This window comes from Tinamus guttatus, unplaced genomic scaffold, assembly GCF_059628265.1.
Source record: "Tinamus guttatus ecotype Peru unplaced genomic scaffold, ASM5962826v1 Tinamus_guttatus_pri_ptg001023l, whole genome shotgun sequence".
NCBI classification, from domain to species: domain Eukaryota; kingdom Metazoa; phylum Chordata; class Aves; order Tinamiformes; family Tinamidae; genus Tinamus; species Tinamus guttatus.
Genome location: NW_028289557.1, coordinates 1,894 through 18,377, shown reverse-complemented (window position 1 = coordinate 18,377; position 16,484 = coordinate 1,894). Strand labels below are relative to the sequence as shown.

The following is a 16,484-nucleotide window of genomic DNA, read 5'->3' as shown; positions in this document are numbered from 1 at the left end:
ATCTTTTTGATGCATTTTTTCCAAGATGCAAGCAGGTTTGAAATGAATTAGATTTACACAACTTTGAGACACTCAGGCTTTACAAATCCACAAAAGTGAAAGTTAAGCCAGATGTGGCCATAAAAGGGTGTAGTGCACTAACACAGAAAAAACAGGCAGAGTTCCACGATCCTTCAGCAGTGAAAGCAGAAACCATTCGTAGAAGACCAAAACCCACCTGCAAAACTGCATGAAAATCAAAATGTGAAATACGCATTCAAACAGGAGATATATCAGTTTGTAATTTGTCTAATGCAGCTGCAATGCCTCCTCTGCCTGCCTTGACTGTTACAGAAATCCTAGCATGAAAAATGAACTCTGCCCTTTCTTCTAAATTCTTCATAAGTCATTTACCTTTAGGCTGCCATAAACTATACCCTGTGACTCTCTGTAAAGTATCATCTTAAACTTGCCAATTTTATCAAGTTAAGAATGTTTACTCCTTTCTCTTTTCAACATGTGTTAAGCAAGATCTATCAGTCAAAACTATTCCCTCAAAATCCAGACTTAGGACAAGGACATCAGTACTGATCAAGGTATGAACCAACTAGATTCTCTCTATCAGTGAAAACTGATACTCAGAAATACCTGTTTCCGATATTCAGAAAACCTCGAGTTCAACAGCATCTAGAAACACTATCCATGATTTGGGGGCAGTGCTCACTATTAGGCAAAGGAAACACCAACAAAAAAATATTTCAAGAAAAGAAGGAGAACAAAGGGAGAGCCTCCTCCCCTGGAAAGCAAACACCCTAAGATATTGTGTAAAGCACAGGAATGTTTACATACAATTTCATATTCAGTAAGCATGCTTAAGATAGTAAGATGCTTTTTAGTCCTGAAGCTTCTGTCCAGATTTCTAATAAAACATGGCAACACTCTGTTATTCTTGTCCTTTTTTTTTTTAAAAAAAAAAAAAAAAAAAAAAAAAAAACTTCTGTGGCAGTGTTTTACTATTTCTGTCTTTTTTATCTTCTGTAATTCATGCCCACACTATTGTTTCCTTCAAAATCATGGCAGGCTGAAAGGGATTCACCACAGTCAAAAGCAGGGATGAGCTACACAACTAGTGCTCTTAACTGCCTGTAGGAAGTACAGCTGCTGATTTACAAATCACTGACTGGATTTAATATAAAGAGACGCTTTACTGAGATGTCTAAGTGCCCTACTTCGGCACCTACTATTGCCCAAACCAGAAGGACAGAACAGCTTGCCTTACACTGAATTTCCATGAAAATCATCACTTACCTGACTCTGAGGTTTAGATCAGGCCAGGTTTAGATCAGAAGCTCAGAAGGAGCTTTTCCAAGTCAGGGGAAACACTCTATCCCCACTGGCTAAAACTGTCCAGATGGAGCTAATGGGGTATCAGCACATCCATAGCAGTGGTTAGCAATGGCTTGGTGAAACATGGATGAAACCTCTTTTTTTCCTATTAATAAATGAGTGCAACAGAACAAGTATGACGATAGGAAGAAAAGAGCTGGGGTGTGAAGAGATCGATCTCAAATAATCCCCACAACAGACTTGGGCTGTGAAGGAAAATTCTTTGAAATGATCTTCCTTTCTACAGAAACATTGGTAGGATATAGAGAATGGACAGTTTTTGGAAGTTGGCAGTCACTCTATATTTTATTAGCAAACAGAAGAGAATATAAAAAATATTCTGAACAAAGTAAACAGACTTTTTTTTTCTATTACACAACTTTGTAAGCATTCATTTCTCTTTGTTCTTAACCACGATTGCATAAGTAATAATTTTGAGGAAACTGGTGGCTAAAAATTTTGAATTTCAGGCTCATAAGTGGGACAACTTTAAATCACTAGATTTAAAACTTACTGAACATCCCAGCAATAATAAAATTCCAAAGCACATTATTCAGGGATACAAAAACAGAGCCCTTTTGTCTTGGCTAGACTGATAGATGTTGACAAAGTCCTTCTGACAAATAAGCATCTCTTTACGAAAACTCTTCTTTTCAGTTAACATGTACAAGATTTTATGACCACAGCCATAAATGCCATCCCACCATGGGATTTACTGTCAGAATTCCATTCCACTGAATCAAAAAGATAGTGAATCTTTAGACTCCTCTTTAGTGAAGTTTTTGAATAGTGCTCTTTCCCAAAATACGTATGATCATTCTCCCTGTAACAGACCTACTTAGAGTTTATACTGTGTTGATCTTGTTGCTTTAAACTCCTCCTGCCGCCCTCAAAAAAGCTATTTGTGGAAGACGTTCAAATATGGAAAAATATGACTTCATGATCAGGAATCATGTAGTTGAGTATCACTGCAGTTTAGTGGTTTAAAGCATGAAAATTAAGCTTGCAATACTGTGCATTTGTAAATTCATTTATTTTAAAATGCATTTTTAGAAGCTTAAACACACTTATGAACTTTGGATAGGAGCTGTTATGAACTAAAAAAAGAAAAGCAGTTCTGAGACCCTGACCTATGAAAGATAATCTGTTATAGACACCTTTCCTGCGCACTAACAATCGGATGATTGTGTCACATAAGGACAGAATTCAACTGTTACTTAAATGGGCAGTGACATGAAAAAAACATAGCTCCTTTGGTCTGCGTGTTTTTCCAGCTGTTGTGAGACAAAGCAATTTCCTCCATAACAGCAGAAACCAGAATCTGATGCGTCCGTTTATCCTGACTGAATCCATTCAGTATTAATCTAAAAACTAACGTACTTGCATAAACCAACCTACTTCCAATTCTACTTCCAAAATATGTATGCTTTTTTCATTTCCTGAAACTTACAACTGAGAACACTCTGCATTACCACAAATTTAAAAACTGCAATATACTTTTAGCTATAACTTCATTAGACTAAGAGTAGTCATTTCTTAAATGAAACAGAAATAAGAAAAGAACAGATATGATTCTCTCCGATTCTCTCCTTACTTATTACTTTTAAACATTTGGTTTGAAATTAGCCTAACCTACAACTTTGTGATTGTGACACAGGATACCAGTACTAACAGCTGGTAGCATAGGGACAGAAACACATGAGCTGTAGAGGGAACTGGAAAGTGAAAGGAAACCACATAGCTGCTACAAAAAGGGAAGTAATTTACCCTCCCAGAAACAGAAATAGGCTTGAAGTAGCAAGAATTGAACTGAAAGGCACAAAAGCTATTTTACTCAGTACACCCAGCCTTTACAAAAAACTAACTAAATAAAAACTTTAAAAAAAAATGTTGCAAGCAGCTTTATAGAGCTTAGAGGCCTCATAACTTAGCCATGATTCCTTTAGGTGAACAGCTCTTATTTAAAAGTTAAAAAAAAAAAAAAAAAAAAAAGCTTGCATGTTTCTTGTGCTTATGCATTATTTCAAACTTACAGAACATTAATCTCAGGCATATTTTGCATAAAAGGTCAGTGATTTTCAAAAGAGCTAGGAGGGCTTCCCACAAAAACAGATTTCTCCATTACACGCAGGAAAGCGGTAACCTTTCCATGCAACAGGTCACCTTCAACTTACCAGAAGATACATGAAAAATGAAGCTTAGAATATCCCCTCTGAATGTTCACAAGGCATAGGCTTATACCAAAATTACCTGCTTAATTAAATGCAGGTAATAGACATTTCTAAATTTTCAAACTTTGCAACTCCTAATTTGAATGCAAGTATATGTAAACCGGGTAACTGTGGAATAACACATTATCTTCCCCCCCGCCCCTTATTCTCTTTTTGTAAAGTTGGGCAGAATCAAAAACGACCAATCTTACTGCTGAAAAAGCAAAAAGATCTAGGACTTCCTGAAATTATTTGGATTGGACATAAGATATTTGCACTCCAGGACAGTGTCCTCAATCTGCTTGGATATAAGTGTAATTGGTTAAGTTTGTGATGTTTTAAACACACCCTCTCCTTTATGATTGCAAAAGGGAAAATAAGCAGATTCAGATATACATTCAGCAAGAGTCACAAAATGTTTTATTTGAATTAACATCCAAGCGACTGCTGTCAACAACTGCATTCACATTTATGCACAACATTTTACACACAAAAAAAGCAGCAATGTATAGTCAATTAAAGTTGGCTGAATGTCAGGGGCACCTGGTAGGCGCTTGACCTGGATTTCTTACTTCAGCCTGCAGTTGCTTTTGCATAAAGAACATTTCTGAGAAGAGAGTAGTAGCATTGCTGAGCTTGCTTGTTTTTAAATTAGTTAGCTATCTTCTCCCTCACATACACATGCCAGGATAAGTAAGTTCAAAGAAATGTCATTTAGGCATAGTCATGTTTGCGAATGGCACAAAAAAATCACTTATTCAAACTGAATTTGCTAGTCCAACAGAAATGCATGGAATTATGTTCCTAGTTGAACATCTCTGCAGAGACTACAATACATGACTACTAATTTTTTTGTTGTTGGACAGAACTGAACACCAAGCAACTCCAAAGTGAGAGACTGACAAACAGCAAGATGGACCCCAGTTGAGTAAGTCTGCTTTATCATTGCCTAGAAGTGACTGGAGAAGCAGGGGAAGGAGATTGAGGAGACTGAACAGGCCGCGACAACACAGAGCATTTGGCTTCTGAGGATAGACACTACTGAAAAGGGGACAACTGCAAGTATGTCCTATAGATAGCCTAGAGAATTCAGTCAGGTTAATGCATGTCAAATCAGATGTGCCCAAGTCTTGCAAGAACTTTGTACCAAACCTGTCAAGATTTTTACAGAAAATTCAGTTCTATCATTCAAGCATACTCTAAAAGTTAAATGAAAACCTACCAGCCAAAAGCAACTTCATTTCCCCTGTGGCTGATAAGATCCTGCTTATATCTTCTGATAGGTAACCAGCAAGTAGCAGGTATACCTAAGTTTTTCAAGACACATCTAGCACAAATGAGATATTGCTGTGGAAAGACAACTCTGGCAAAACTTTCCTGCTTTCAGCTATCTGGACTCACAAGAAAATGCTTAGTACACATCTCAAGTCAGTTTCCAAGCAGACTGACAACGTCATTTTTTCGCTCTGCATTGGAAGAGGAAAAGACATAGCTAGAAGTTTCACATCCTCCTATAACTAGAGTCAGGACTTCCAGTCTCATCAATCCTAGCAAACTTAAAATTTCACAGCTAGTTAAATTCTCCTATTCTCCTCCTGTCATCAGGCTTATCAGGCCACAACTGCTAATTTATACAGAGACTTCATCTTAAACCAGACAGCGGAATGTGAGGTGGCTTGCTGCTATCAGAAACAAAAGAGACAATCTTGGTTAAGATGCTCCCTTGGACTCGAGCGAGCAAAGCTCACTAAATAAGATAAAAGCTAACATGAAGGGGAAAGAAAAATGTAGATAGGAGAGGCATGCCAGCTTAACAACGTGAACAGACAAGGGTCGGTCTGACGGTCACCAGATTACAGCACATGTGCTCATCTTGGAGACTGAGAGGAGAAGAACAAGGAGTCCAAAGACAGCAGATCTGTTCAGCTGTCTCGCAAACCTTTTCACCCTTGTTCCCATACTTCAGTACTTTTAATAAGGATAATGAAGCAGAACCAGACAGATTTCATCTAAGCTGCCCTAGGTACCATGTTGCAGCAGGGCAGTCAAAATGATCTACAAGTACCGTGAAATGTGAAGCAACAGTGGCCAAGGTAGCGTGATTTTTTTTCTGCTCCTGCAAGATTCAGTTTGCTGTCTGAGAATGACAGCATAAATGATCAGAATGATCAGCTGAAAAAAATCAGAGACTGGAAGGGAAAATGAAGTTTCACACAAACTGCTTTAATAAGCATGGAAAATATGTAATTATCCTTACCCTTTTCCTCCTTCCATGTCAGAGATACTGCTACTATAATCTGTAAACTGTGTGACAAAAACTTATTTAACTTGAGGTAAAAATAGACTTTCCATTGCTGTCTCATGATCTAATGCTACAACACCTATTTTTGCCCTGATCTACTTGCTTACTAGTTACCTATTAAGTCAAAGTATTCTCTGCTAAATTTTTCAATAACCTGAAAATCCTTAGACATCAAGATTCAGTTTAGTCAGAACTAATAGACATAACTATTTGTCAGCCAATGGACCCTGCTGAAGACTAAAATAAATACTGCACACAGAATACACACAATTATGTCAATCAACAACAGCAACAAAAAACCCACTCACTTATCAGGATGGATAAGACAGGAGAGTATAGTGCCGGTCAAACTGCAATTACAAATTGACTGTCAGTCTTGACTCAGGATAGGAAGGGAATACATACAGACTAATTCCTAGTAAAGGACAAGGGTACAATATAAATAGCTAAAGAGGAAGAGCATTGCCTTGTGTTGAACTTTATTAGGCCATTTCAAATAAAGCTGTATGCTGCTTCCATAAATTTGTTAAGCTAACAAGAAAAATTCTAGTTATGGAACAGGTTCAGTGTGCATCTATTTACAGATTTATCTAGACACAAGCATCATTTCTTACTAATTATTTTTTCCCCGTGGGGTATATTCTGAGGGCATTCCAGAATGCTCACCAATTACAGTGCAATCAGCAATTCCAAGTAAGTCTCATTATATACACACCTGGAAGTGCTCATATGAATACCTCCAAGAGATTACCCTAAGGAGAAGGGCAAACGTGGTTACCTCATTATAAAGATGATACAGTGCCCGTTTAGCCTATAACTAACGACACCAAGAAAAGTATGAAAGCCACATTAAGATAAGCATCTTGGGTATTAATCTCTCCTGTTCCCCTATAATCCCTTGCCTATGTGGAACTCTATGCATTTGCATGTCATGAAATAATACTTGCTGCATGCTTAGTACCACCAACTACTAGGAACTTCTATATAATAAAGGGCTGAGAGATATAAGTGTTTTCTCTCAACTTTTTTTTTTCCCCTTCCTCAAAAAAAAAAAAGTTCTTGCTGCAATAGCAGTAATTCCCGCAGCCCTATTTGTGATAATGTTGTTCTCATTACAGAAGTTTAAAAGCCTCTGTGGGCATCTTCTATTCCATCAGCAATAACAGAACATCAGAGCATACAATCCAACATCAACTACGGTTAGAAATTTCCATAATACAGCATTAAAGCAGTGACTTCTGTGTTCTGAGCACAACTTATTTACCCGTTAAAAGACTCAAGAGATGGGATACACTCCATTTCTTCTAGAAACACACTAAAAATCTAGTTTTTCATTAGAGTAGAAAAGGATCTTCCTAAAGACGCAGCAACTTAACATCCTTATTAGCATAAAGCTAATGATTTAAACATGTTCTCTGAAGAGTTTATCACATTTCCACCGGAACCAGAGACAGACAACAGCCTAACATCAAAATACAGTTTTCCATTCAGATCTGGCATTATGTGGAGTTACTCTAGGCAAAGTCGTCACACCTTGCGTTAATCAGGCAGTTAGCTAAAACTCTGAGCTACTTGAAAAGGCAAGTGCAAATCAAACATTCTCCTATTATGAGAATAATCCTTTTCCAGAAATATCACAAGTAACATGCACCCTAAAATTTCATTGAGCTAATAAAAGAGTCATTACTGCTATCTACCATAAGTTTTGCTAGTGTGCCAAAGGGCTTTGATAGCCCATTTTCAGTGAAGGTTCCTTCTGCTTTGGTTCTCTGTCCAGTCTGTTCCCAAACATAGCAACCAATCTCCTCATGCATTACATGAAAGCTGCAGATTCAGAAAAGAGAACAGACAGGCTACATAGATGCACTGAATCAAGGGATGCATTAACTCATACAAGCCATGGAGCTTCTGTATGTGCTGGTGATGTGCAGCTTTCCTCCCCCATGCACACAGCCCCACCAAGGGTTCTCACATGGCTCACCATCCATAGTCTTTGGAAGTTTTATCAAGGTGGATGTTCTTTCAGTCTGTGCTACTGCAAGTTCAGTTGCTACTGCATTTCTTCTGCTCAGGGGGACAGTAGCAGTTTACTGTGAGCATGGGGTCACAGTGGTTCAAGGCCTTTACATAACTGCTTGTGTGTCTTTCCTCCCTTCGTGGAAGGTAATAACTCCCGCTCAGTGCTATTTCCTTAAATTTCACTGTAGGATAAGTGCATACTTGTGGGCAATCAAAACACTGGCACTTCTACATCAAGATTATACGGCAGCAAGTGCCTGGAGAAACAGCTGCACCGACTGCTGCTGCACAACAGGAAAACTCTTCACAACTGCATTGCCTAGTGTGAAGCACGGAACTTCCAACACAGCTTTGTCCCTTTGGCACCTGGACATATAAAAGCAGAAAAGTCAAAAGCCTTAAAAGAAGTACCTTAAATCTTTTTTAACTAGAAGAAAAGGTATCAGCCAAACAATTATCAACTATCTCAAGTTTGCAATGAGCCACTTACCTCACATTTGATCTAAGTTCACGGCATGCACCTATATCTGCTTTCACTAAGGCACACAGTTTAAGGCAAGAGTTCTTACTAGTTTGGGGAGGGACAAAGTTGCAAGATATTCTTCAAGTCTCGCACGTGACTTTTTATTTATTTCTTCAGACTAAGCAGAAATTACCAATGGAAAGAACATAAACAGAGCAAAAGAAAACATACTTCAAATTCTGTAACTGTTAAAACTTAAGTGTTCCTTGTCAGTAGTTTCAGGACTCACCTAACCTAAAGAGACGAGTTAATAGAGCAGTGTATGATCTGCCTGGGTGTGCATCACAAAACCCATCCAAAGTTACCGGTGCCACCACTATCACCACAGAGCACAACTGTGCACAGCTGTTTGATTTCAGCCACAACTCGGAGTTGAGACCGCCTCAGAACCAAGCAATGCTGAGGGACACGGCCGCATTCTCCGCACGCTACCAGAGGTGGCGGTCTCTGCTTCCACTCCACCTTTCTCACCATGGCAGAGCGCTATTGCAAACACCAAGCAAGATGCACCAGTACAGTCACCTCCCATTAGAATCACAGAATCATTAAAGTTGGAAGGGACCACTAAAGGTAATCTAGTCCAACCCCCCTGCACACGCAGGGTCACCCAGAGCACGTGGCACAGGACTGCATCCAAGCGGGTTCTGAAGATCTCCAGAGAAGGAGACTCCACAGCCTCTCTGGGCAGCCTGTTCCAGTGCTCTGTCACCCTCACTGTTAAGAATTTTTTCCGAAAGTTCCTGTGGAACTTTCAGTGCTTCAGTTTGCGGCCATTTCCTCTTGTCCTATCATTAGCTACACTGAAAAGAGGCCAGCCCCATCCTCCTCACTCCCTCCCTTGAGGTACTTCTATACACTGATTAGATCCCCTCTCAGCCTTCTCTTCTCCAGGCTGAACAGGCCCAGCTCCCTCAGCCTCTCCTCATAGGGCAGATGTTCCAGGCCCCTGATCATCCTTGTAGCCCTGCGCTGGACTCTCTCCAGCAGATCCACATCCCTCTTGTACTGTGGAGCCCAGAACTGGACACAATACTCCAGATGCGGCCTCACCAGGGCTGAGTAGAGGGGCAGGATCACCTCCCTCGACCTGCTGGAGACACTCTTCTTAATGCACCCCAGGATCCCATTGGCCACGAGGGCACACTGCTGCCTCATGGTCAACTTGTCGTCCACCATGACACCCAGGTCCTTCTCTGCAGAGCTGCCCTCCAGCCTGTACTGGTGTCTGGGGTTATTCCTCCCCAGGTGCAGAACCTTGCACTTGGCCTTGTTGAATTTCATGAGGTTTCTCACTGCCCAGTTGTGCAGTCTGTTCAGGTCCTTCTGGATGGCAGCACCAAAAAATAAGAATAAAAACTAGAAAAAACAAGGCTGAAAGTTAGTTTCAAACTCACTGAGTTACCTTCTCTGTGCCACTGGAGAGACCTGCTTACATAGAAAAACTGGCAGAAATTCAGGGAAACTGCACAGCTCCCATTAGCCAAGAGAACTTCCCCCCCCCGCCTCTGAAAAAATACCTAAAATTGACTCTACACTACATCCCATGGCTGCTAATCTTAAGACATTCAGAGAAAACACTTACAGAAGTTCCTTCCCAATCCCCAACCTCTAATCCCGGTTCCTGTGCTCTTTTTAACCATCTTTTCAGCTGTGCCAATGCAGCTGCCTTCAGTGATGCTCTGCGAGTTAAATTATGTAGTTGATTCCATATAAAACCTTCAAACGACAGCGCCACATACAATTACACAGTCTCTCCAATAACTCCTGTCCACACGGAATTCTATTAGCAAAATGACCATCCTCTTCACTTGGCTCATCACTACTTGAAGGTACAAAAAGATGCAAGAAGCCAAATATGGATTCTCAGAAAATACTGAAGGGAAAGGCTATGAAACAGCTCCTCTAAGAGGCAGATGATACTTGCTTCCTGACTTCCCATACAGACAAACTCAGGATAAAAGCTAAAGCAGAGGCAGAAAGCAGTTACAAATTAAAACAAACTTTTCCACTTCGAAATTCTGAAACATGGAGAAAGAAAAGCACAGGGCATTACTTAAGAGGACAGTCCTCACAGTTGGAGTTTGACTCATGTAACTTGAGACAATTGTTCACTTTCATTTCCTGATGAACAACCTGCATTTATTTTGCACTTTAATCACAAGCATATTACTGAATCAGCTGAATGAGAAAAATCGTAGTATTTACAGAAGTAGACTTCAAAGCCACTGTCTTTTGCCTTGGACTTTGGCACTCTTCAGTAAGTGAACACCAAAGACAGGAATACGTTAGCTCTGAAACTTAACTACATGATTATTAATGTGCTTTGAGCTCAGCCTCAATTGCCAATGAAAATAGTCAATATTTAGCAAAATAGGTGAAGTTTGGCAAAGTATCAACCTAACAACTCCATCTTTTAAAAGGGACTAGCCACGAGCAACCCCATATTTTCCACTGATAGAGGGAGCTATAGTCATATATAGCTCTCTAATCCAAATTACGTTAAAAGACACAGATGCTGAGCTGCTGCTGAATCTCTCTTTCTCCAGATTTTGTTTAAGCTCTGTAGAACACAGCTTAACAGAGCCAGCTACTTCAGTGGTATCACCTAGCAGTACACAGGCAGATATGTTTAACTGGATTTTCCAGAGCTGCATTTTTTTTTTCTCCCCTAAGATTTTCCATCTGGAGAAGGTACAGATTTAGATATCATTTAATATCATGCTCAAATTAACAAATCTTGTTCTGATCAAGCTATTCTTCTTGTCCAAGTTACACACACTCAGCGTAAACTATTTTGCCTCCAAAGTTTAGTTCCCAAATATCCCTATGTAAGTAGGATCCCTATATAAGTAGGAAATAATAATTAACATAGCATAAGGATATAATAATTATATACAAGGAGCTTAGGGGAAAAAAAAAAGAGTTTGAGGGGAAGGAAAAGACATTTCTCTCAGTGTAGTACATAGGATGGCATTTCCAATTTTTCTCCTTGCCTGGGAGGCCCTAGTAAACCATATGCTCATTACAGCTCTCCCTCCTCTGCTTTTTTATTATTATTATTATTCAGCTTATTCAAAAGGAAAAAAAATAAAGAAAAGAAACAAGTAAACAAGTTGCATGTCACATTATAGATGATATAGATATTCCTGGACCTGAGAGAAGCAGGAAGAATATTTACCAGCACCCACATGCAAACCCTCACCTGTTTCAGGCCATCTGAGAGGATATCCATCCACCTGTTGCAAAAGATTCTTAGAGGACCCTGTCTGTAACTACAGCCATAAAAACACACATTGACTGCAGCTTTGATTCATCTGAGAACTGCCTCTGAAATCTGAAGGATTTTGCTCTTTCCCAAAAAAAAAAAAAAAAAAAAAAAAGCAGTGCTTCCCCATTTCTCTTCCCAAACAAGTATACCACTGTTTCTAGTAAACAGGAAGATACATTGTGTGTAAAACCTTTAAAGGAGAAGAAAAAAAGAAAAAAAGAAAAAAAAAAAGCTGTTGGATTGTTTTCCCAAAAAAAAAAAAAAAATCAGAAAACAGAATTAAGAAAAATTATGGTAGACTGAAATGAACTCTCCTAATAGATACTTTGCTGTCCCAGAAGTTAATCTGATGGCTTTACCTCCTTAAGTAGTATCTGGACCTTCACAAATCATGGCAGTCTTAGATTCATATTCTCCCTCAAGAACAAATATTCTGCTATAGAAATACGTATTCAGTCACCCCACATCCAGTCATGTTCCGCCCCCTCAAATGTAGTACTACTAGCTCAGAAGAAATAGTTTTGTTTTGTTTTTTTACATGAAATTTCATTATTCCATCAAAGGTGGTCTGATCATGGTTTCTTTTTTCCAGCTTGACAACTTGACTTTTATCTCTTCCACAAGTTCTGCATGCTAGCAAACCAACAGGCTCTACTACAGTTCACATGCCTGCTAAGTCAGTCACCACAGTAACCCCATCTCCTTCCATATCCTCTGTATTTCTCTTTCCTCACTCTAATAAGGACAAGGTTAAGAGCAAATAGATAAATTCCATGGAAATATATGTTAGGCATGATTCTTTTTCTTCTCCAAAGAACTGAAAAACTTAAACTTCATTTTTTATATCTACCCTGCTTTAAAAATTGGCCAGTTAACCAAAGGGCTCCAAAGGTTGAAGGAAGTAAACTTTAGGAAACCAGGTGAGAACTAAAAGTATGAGAAGAAAAGAAATTAATCATCTACCAACGACAGCGATAACATAAACCTAAGAGTATGCACCTGTACTTTGAATCGGTAGCCACTAGGAAAATAAATACAATCAGCCTGCTTATACTACATATTTTATTTAAAACAAAGAACACTGTTCTTCAAAAGGACTTCAGTATTTTTTTCTTGAAAAACAAATTATTATATATGATTAGTTTTCCCTTGGTTGTTTTCTCATCTGCACTGCTGGAAGAGCCTTGTTTTAGATGCAGTTATGGTGCGAAACTTGGAGAGGTCAGGACAACAACAGGGGAAAACAATGCAATTGGATATGCCAAAACATAAGACTTGAAGTAAATTGAAAAAATAAAAAAGAAGTTTGAATTGTAGGCCCTTCGCCCAAACAAGATCTAATTTTCAAAGAGATATGAGCATCCAAATCAGACAAGGATGCTTTACGAATATAACCATCCTTCATGAAAGGAAGCGCATTCAGTATCTTTTGCTAGCTCCACATTACCAAATCCTTCACCTTATAAGGTGAAAGAGGTGCAGAGCAGCTTGTTCCAGGTTCTCAACATTTCCAGGGGAAGTAGAGCTGCAACAGCTTTTCCCCCATTAACGACATTATTTTTCAGATCTGCGTTATCAGATAAAAGAACTGAGAAGTCCTCAGAGCGTACATTAGTGAGAGAACAGCTGCAAGGTTCTTTAGATTAAGTGCATTATTATATTAAATTGATGGCAAAAACAAGCACACTAGTAGGATCTTCAGTAAGCTGTTGCTGCTGCAAAGAGCTCGAGTACCTGAGCAGCATACCTAACAGTACTAAACAGCTTTTGACTTGAACATAACTCATGAAAACTCCTGTTTCATTATAATACTTGCTCTGAAGATAAGCTTAAACCCAGCCTATACAAGTCTTTAGGTTTTATATCTCTCAGAGCAGTTTACAGAACTACAGAGGACAACATCAGATGTTCTTTATGTCAATTTTCATTAATAGGTTAGTTTAAAGCTGAAAGCACAAATTAGCTGAACTGACCAAGTTGTCCTTAAACTAAGCTAAGCTAAGAGTTAACCATCTCAGCGAGGCCACCAAATCACTTTCAGCTCTGGGTGTAATCCTTGGCCTAACTGACTGTGGCCAAACAAGACATTATTATAGCAACTAGATACTTCTTGACCATGATCCTTTGTCTGGCCACAACCCTCATATGCACAAGGACAAGGGTGTTCTTTTTTTTATTTATTTAATGGATCCCCAAGTAACCAATTAAGCTGGCTTTAATACTTTGAAAAACCAGGGCAGCACAGAGTGAACTTAAAGGGAAGCAGATCTGGCCCACTATTTAAGGTAATCTTTAAACAGGGGGGGTTGGCTGGGGAGGGAGGCTTAAAGTTTTGCTTGAGGACTCTTCAGTGGCTGTTCTTCAGTGGATACTATTTTGCCTGAAAGTTAAACTTCTCTGTCCTAGATTTACCACCTGTTCCACAAAATCCTAGTATCACGTTACTGAAGAGCTACTACTTTTAGTAGGTAGAAATCAATGTTGTGTTTATTTCAGAAAGATAACTCCAGAGGTCTGAGTGCCATGGGCACATCATCTTGAGTTCAAAACCAGACACAAGGCAGGTATACACTTTCACTTTGTGATCACATAACATCCAGGGAAAACGTTTCCTAGCAGAGGTCAACCACACACACTTGAACATCAAACAAGAAATATTACATAGGAAAAATCCCAACTTTAACAACTGCTCGTTTTCTCAGATAGGCACACAAACACACTGGCCCACCAGCAAGCCACAGCCCACAACCGGCATAAAATTAGAAAAAAAAATAAAATAAAATACAGATAAAGATGGCATCAGGCACTTCCTGGCACCACAAGAAACAAAACAAAAACTACAAATTCGTTCACGGGCTACAGCAAGGAGGCTACCTATACTTCAGCTTACAAGCAGTCTTTCTGTTAGTCAAACTCCTATTAAATAGGAGCAACTTGAAGGTTTATCTAACATACCCCTCTTCAAAGCTTCAGATATGTACAGAAGTATCAGAAGACCCTACAAAGCAAAATGATGTACTAAAAAGTTTTATTCATATAGTACTAAGCAAGTACACTTAAATCTGGCAGATCTCCCAGCTGTCATATTCCAGGTAAACACCACCACTATTTACAAGGATGCAGCAGAGGAGCTATTGGTTTTACTCTCCGGCTTCCCAGAGCTGTGCCTTCACAACTTCAACACTTCTTTTAAAAGGCTAAAGGACAACCAGTCCATGTCAGAACCGCTGAAACAACATATAGGTTATTAGGAAATAAAATGTGGTAAACCGGCAGACCAGCGGTCTAGACAACTTCTGTTGCAGAAGCAGTGACTAAACCTACCCAGTATCAGATGGAAATTGTCAGGCTGTATCAGTCAGTACTGACCGAAACAGATGTTTGACGATCCCAGGCTCTGACCTCCCTCTCCCTCCCTCTCGTAACCCTGACACCTTACCAGAAGGAATTCAGGTGCTCGCTCCTTTACCAACTACAGTCCATTCAAAGCAGTTTCAGATTTCAAGGAATCAGGCAGAAGTCCTTGCAGAGAAAAGAGCTCTTTGGAGCTCATCTGGGAAAAAGCCTTACGCCGCCTTCGTACACTGTAGCTCAAACTAAGCTTTTTTCGGGTGCATTTATGTCAGGTGCATTTGTTTACACGAAAGCTTCGCTTCCCCCTAGGAAATTAAAACACTGATACTCACAGCAAACTTTTCCCTATTGTTTAGGCGGGGCAGCTGAGCTATAGCCCGACTGCTACCTCCTCCCTACCTCTGCAACTGCGAAGTTCAACCACTTACCTACCGAGCGCGGCAAGAGTTGATGGATAACTCAGTCGCGCGGGTGCTGCCTCCTGGACGGGCAATAAGCCCCAGGATGTGGCGGTTTTGCCCCGACGCGGGCGTTTCACGCCCTCCGCCCCGCACGGCTGCAGGACGCGGCGCAGCGAGTCCCGCCGCACGCGCCGCGGCTCCTCGGGAGATCCTCGTCCAGCCCGCACGCCCCTAGGAAGGGCGCTGCTCGCCTCGGAAACCGGCCGGTTTTTAAATTTTACCCCTACAAAGTTGGGAAGAAGGGGCAAAGGGAGCGCCCAGGCGCTGGCTCTTGTGCAACGGCCAGATCCCCGCGCGCGGCTTGGCCCCAGCCGGGCTCGGCAGCCGCCTGAGCTGCGCAGAGCGCGCAGCGGGGAGCCGAAAACTAATAAATAAATACATAATAATAATAAAAAGTGTGTGTATATATATACGTATATACATATAGAGCGGTAGGGAAGGGCAGTCGCGGCGGGGGAAGCGGGAAGGAAGCGGCCGCCCGGGGCCGCCCCGCTGCCCAGTCCGGTCCCGCCGCGCAGGTAGCAGCGACCCAGCCCGCCCCGGCGCGGCCCCGCGCTACCTCCTCGCCGCCGCCGCCGCTCTCCTCCGTGCCGTTCCCTACGCTCGCCATGTTCCCGCTCCGCTCGCCGCCGGCCGGCTGGCCGGGATCGCTGCGGCCGCCGCCCCGCGCCCTAACGGCCCGGCAGCCCCGCCGGTCCCGGTGCCGGTGCCGGTCCCGCTCCGCGCCGCTCCGCTCCGGTGCCGGGCGCCGCCGCTGCCGCCGCCGGGCCCCGCGCGCCGGGGCCGCCGCGTAACTCGCCGGCCCCGCCCCCTCATCTGCATGGAGGCCCCGCCCCGCCGCCCGCGCCGCGCGGGCTCCCGCCGTCACCGCGGGGGCGGGGCCGGGGCCGAGGGCCGCGCCGGGCCGGGCCGGGCCGGGCCGGGTCAGCGGGAGCGGGGCCGCCCCGCGGGGCCCCGGCCGCGGTCCGCGCTGCTCCCTGTG

General features: G+C 41.7%; 1 protein-coding gene across 1 annotated transcript in view; it reads right to left on the bottom strand.

The window, feature by feature from the left end:
- Positions 1 to 16,112, bottom strand: part of LOC148590901 (tetratricopeptide repeat protein 39B-like) — a gene marked incomplete at its 3' end in the record, with an annotated part of 42,346 nt that extends 26,234 nt beyond the window's left edge. The window contains exon 1 of the mRNA XM_088538350.1: positions 16,062 to 16,112. Within this exon, the coding sequence (XP_088394476.1) occupies positions 16,062 to 16,112 (51 nt within the window). The remainder of the gene's footprint in view (positions 1 to 16,061) is intronic.
- Positions 16,113 to 16,484: the final 372 nt, after the last annotated feature.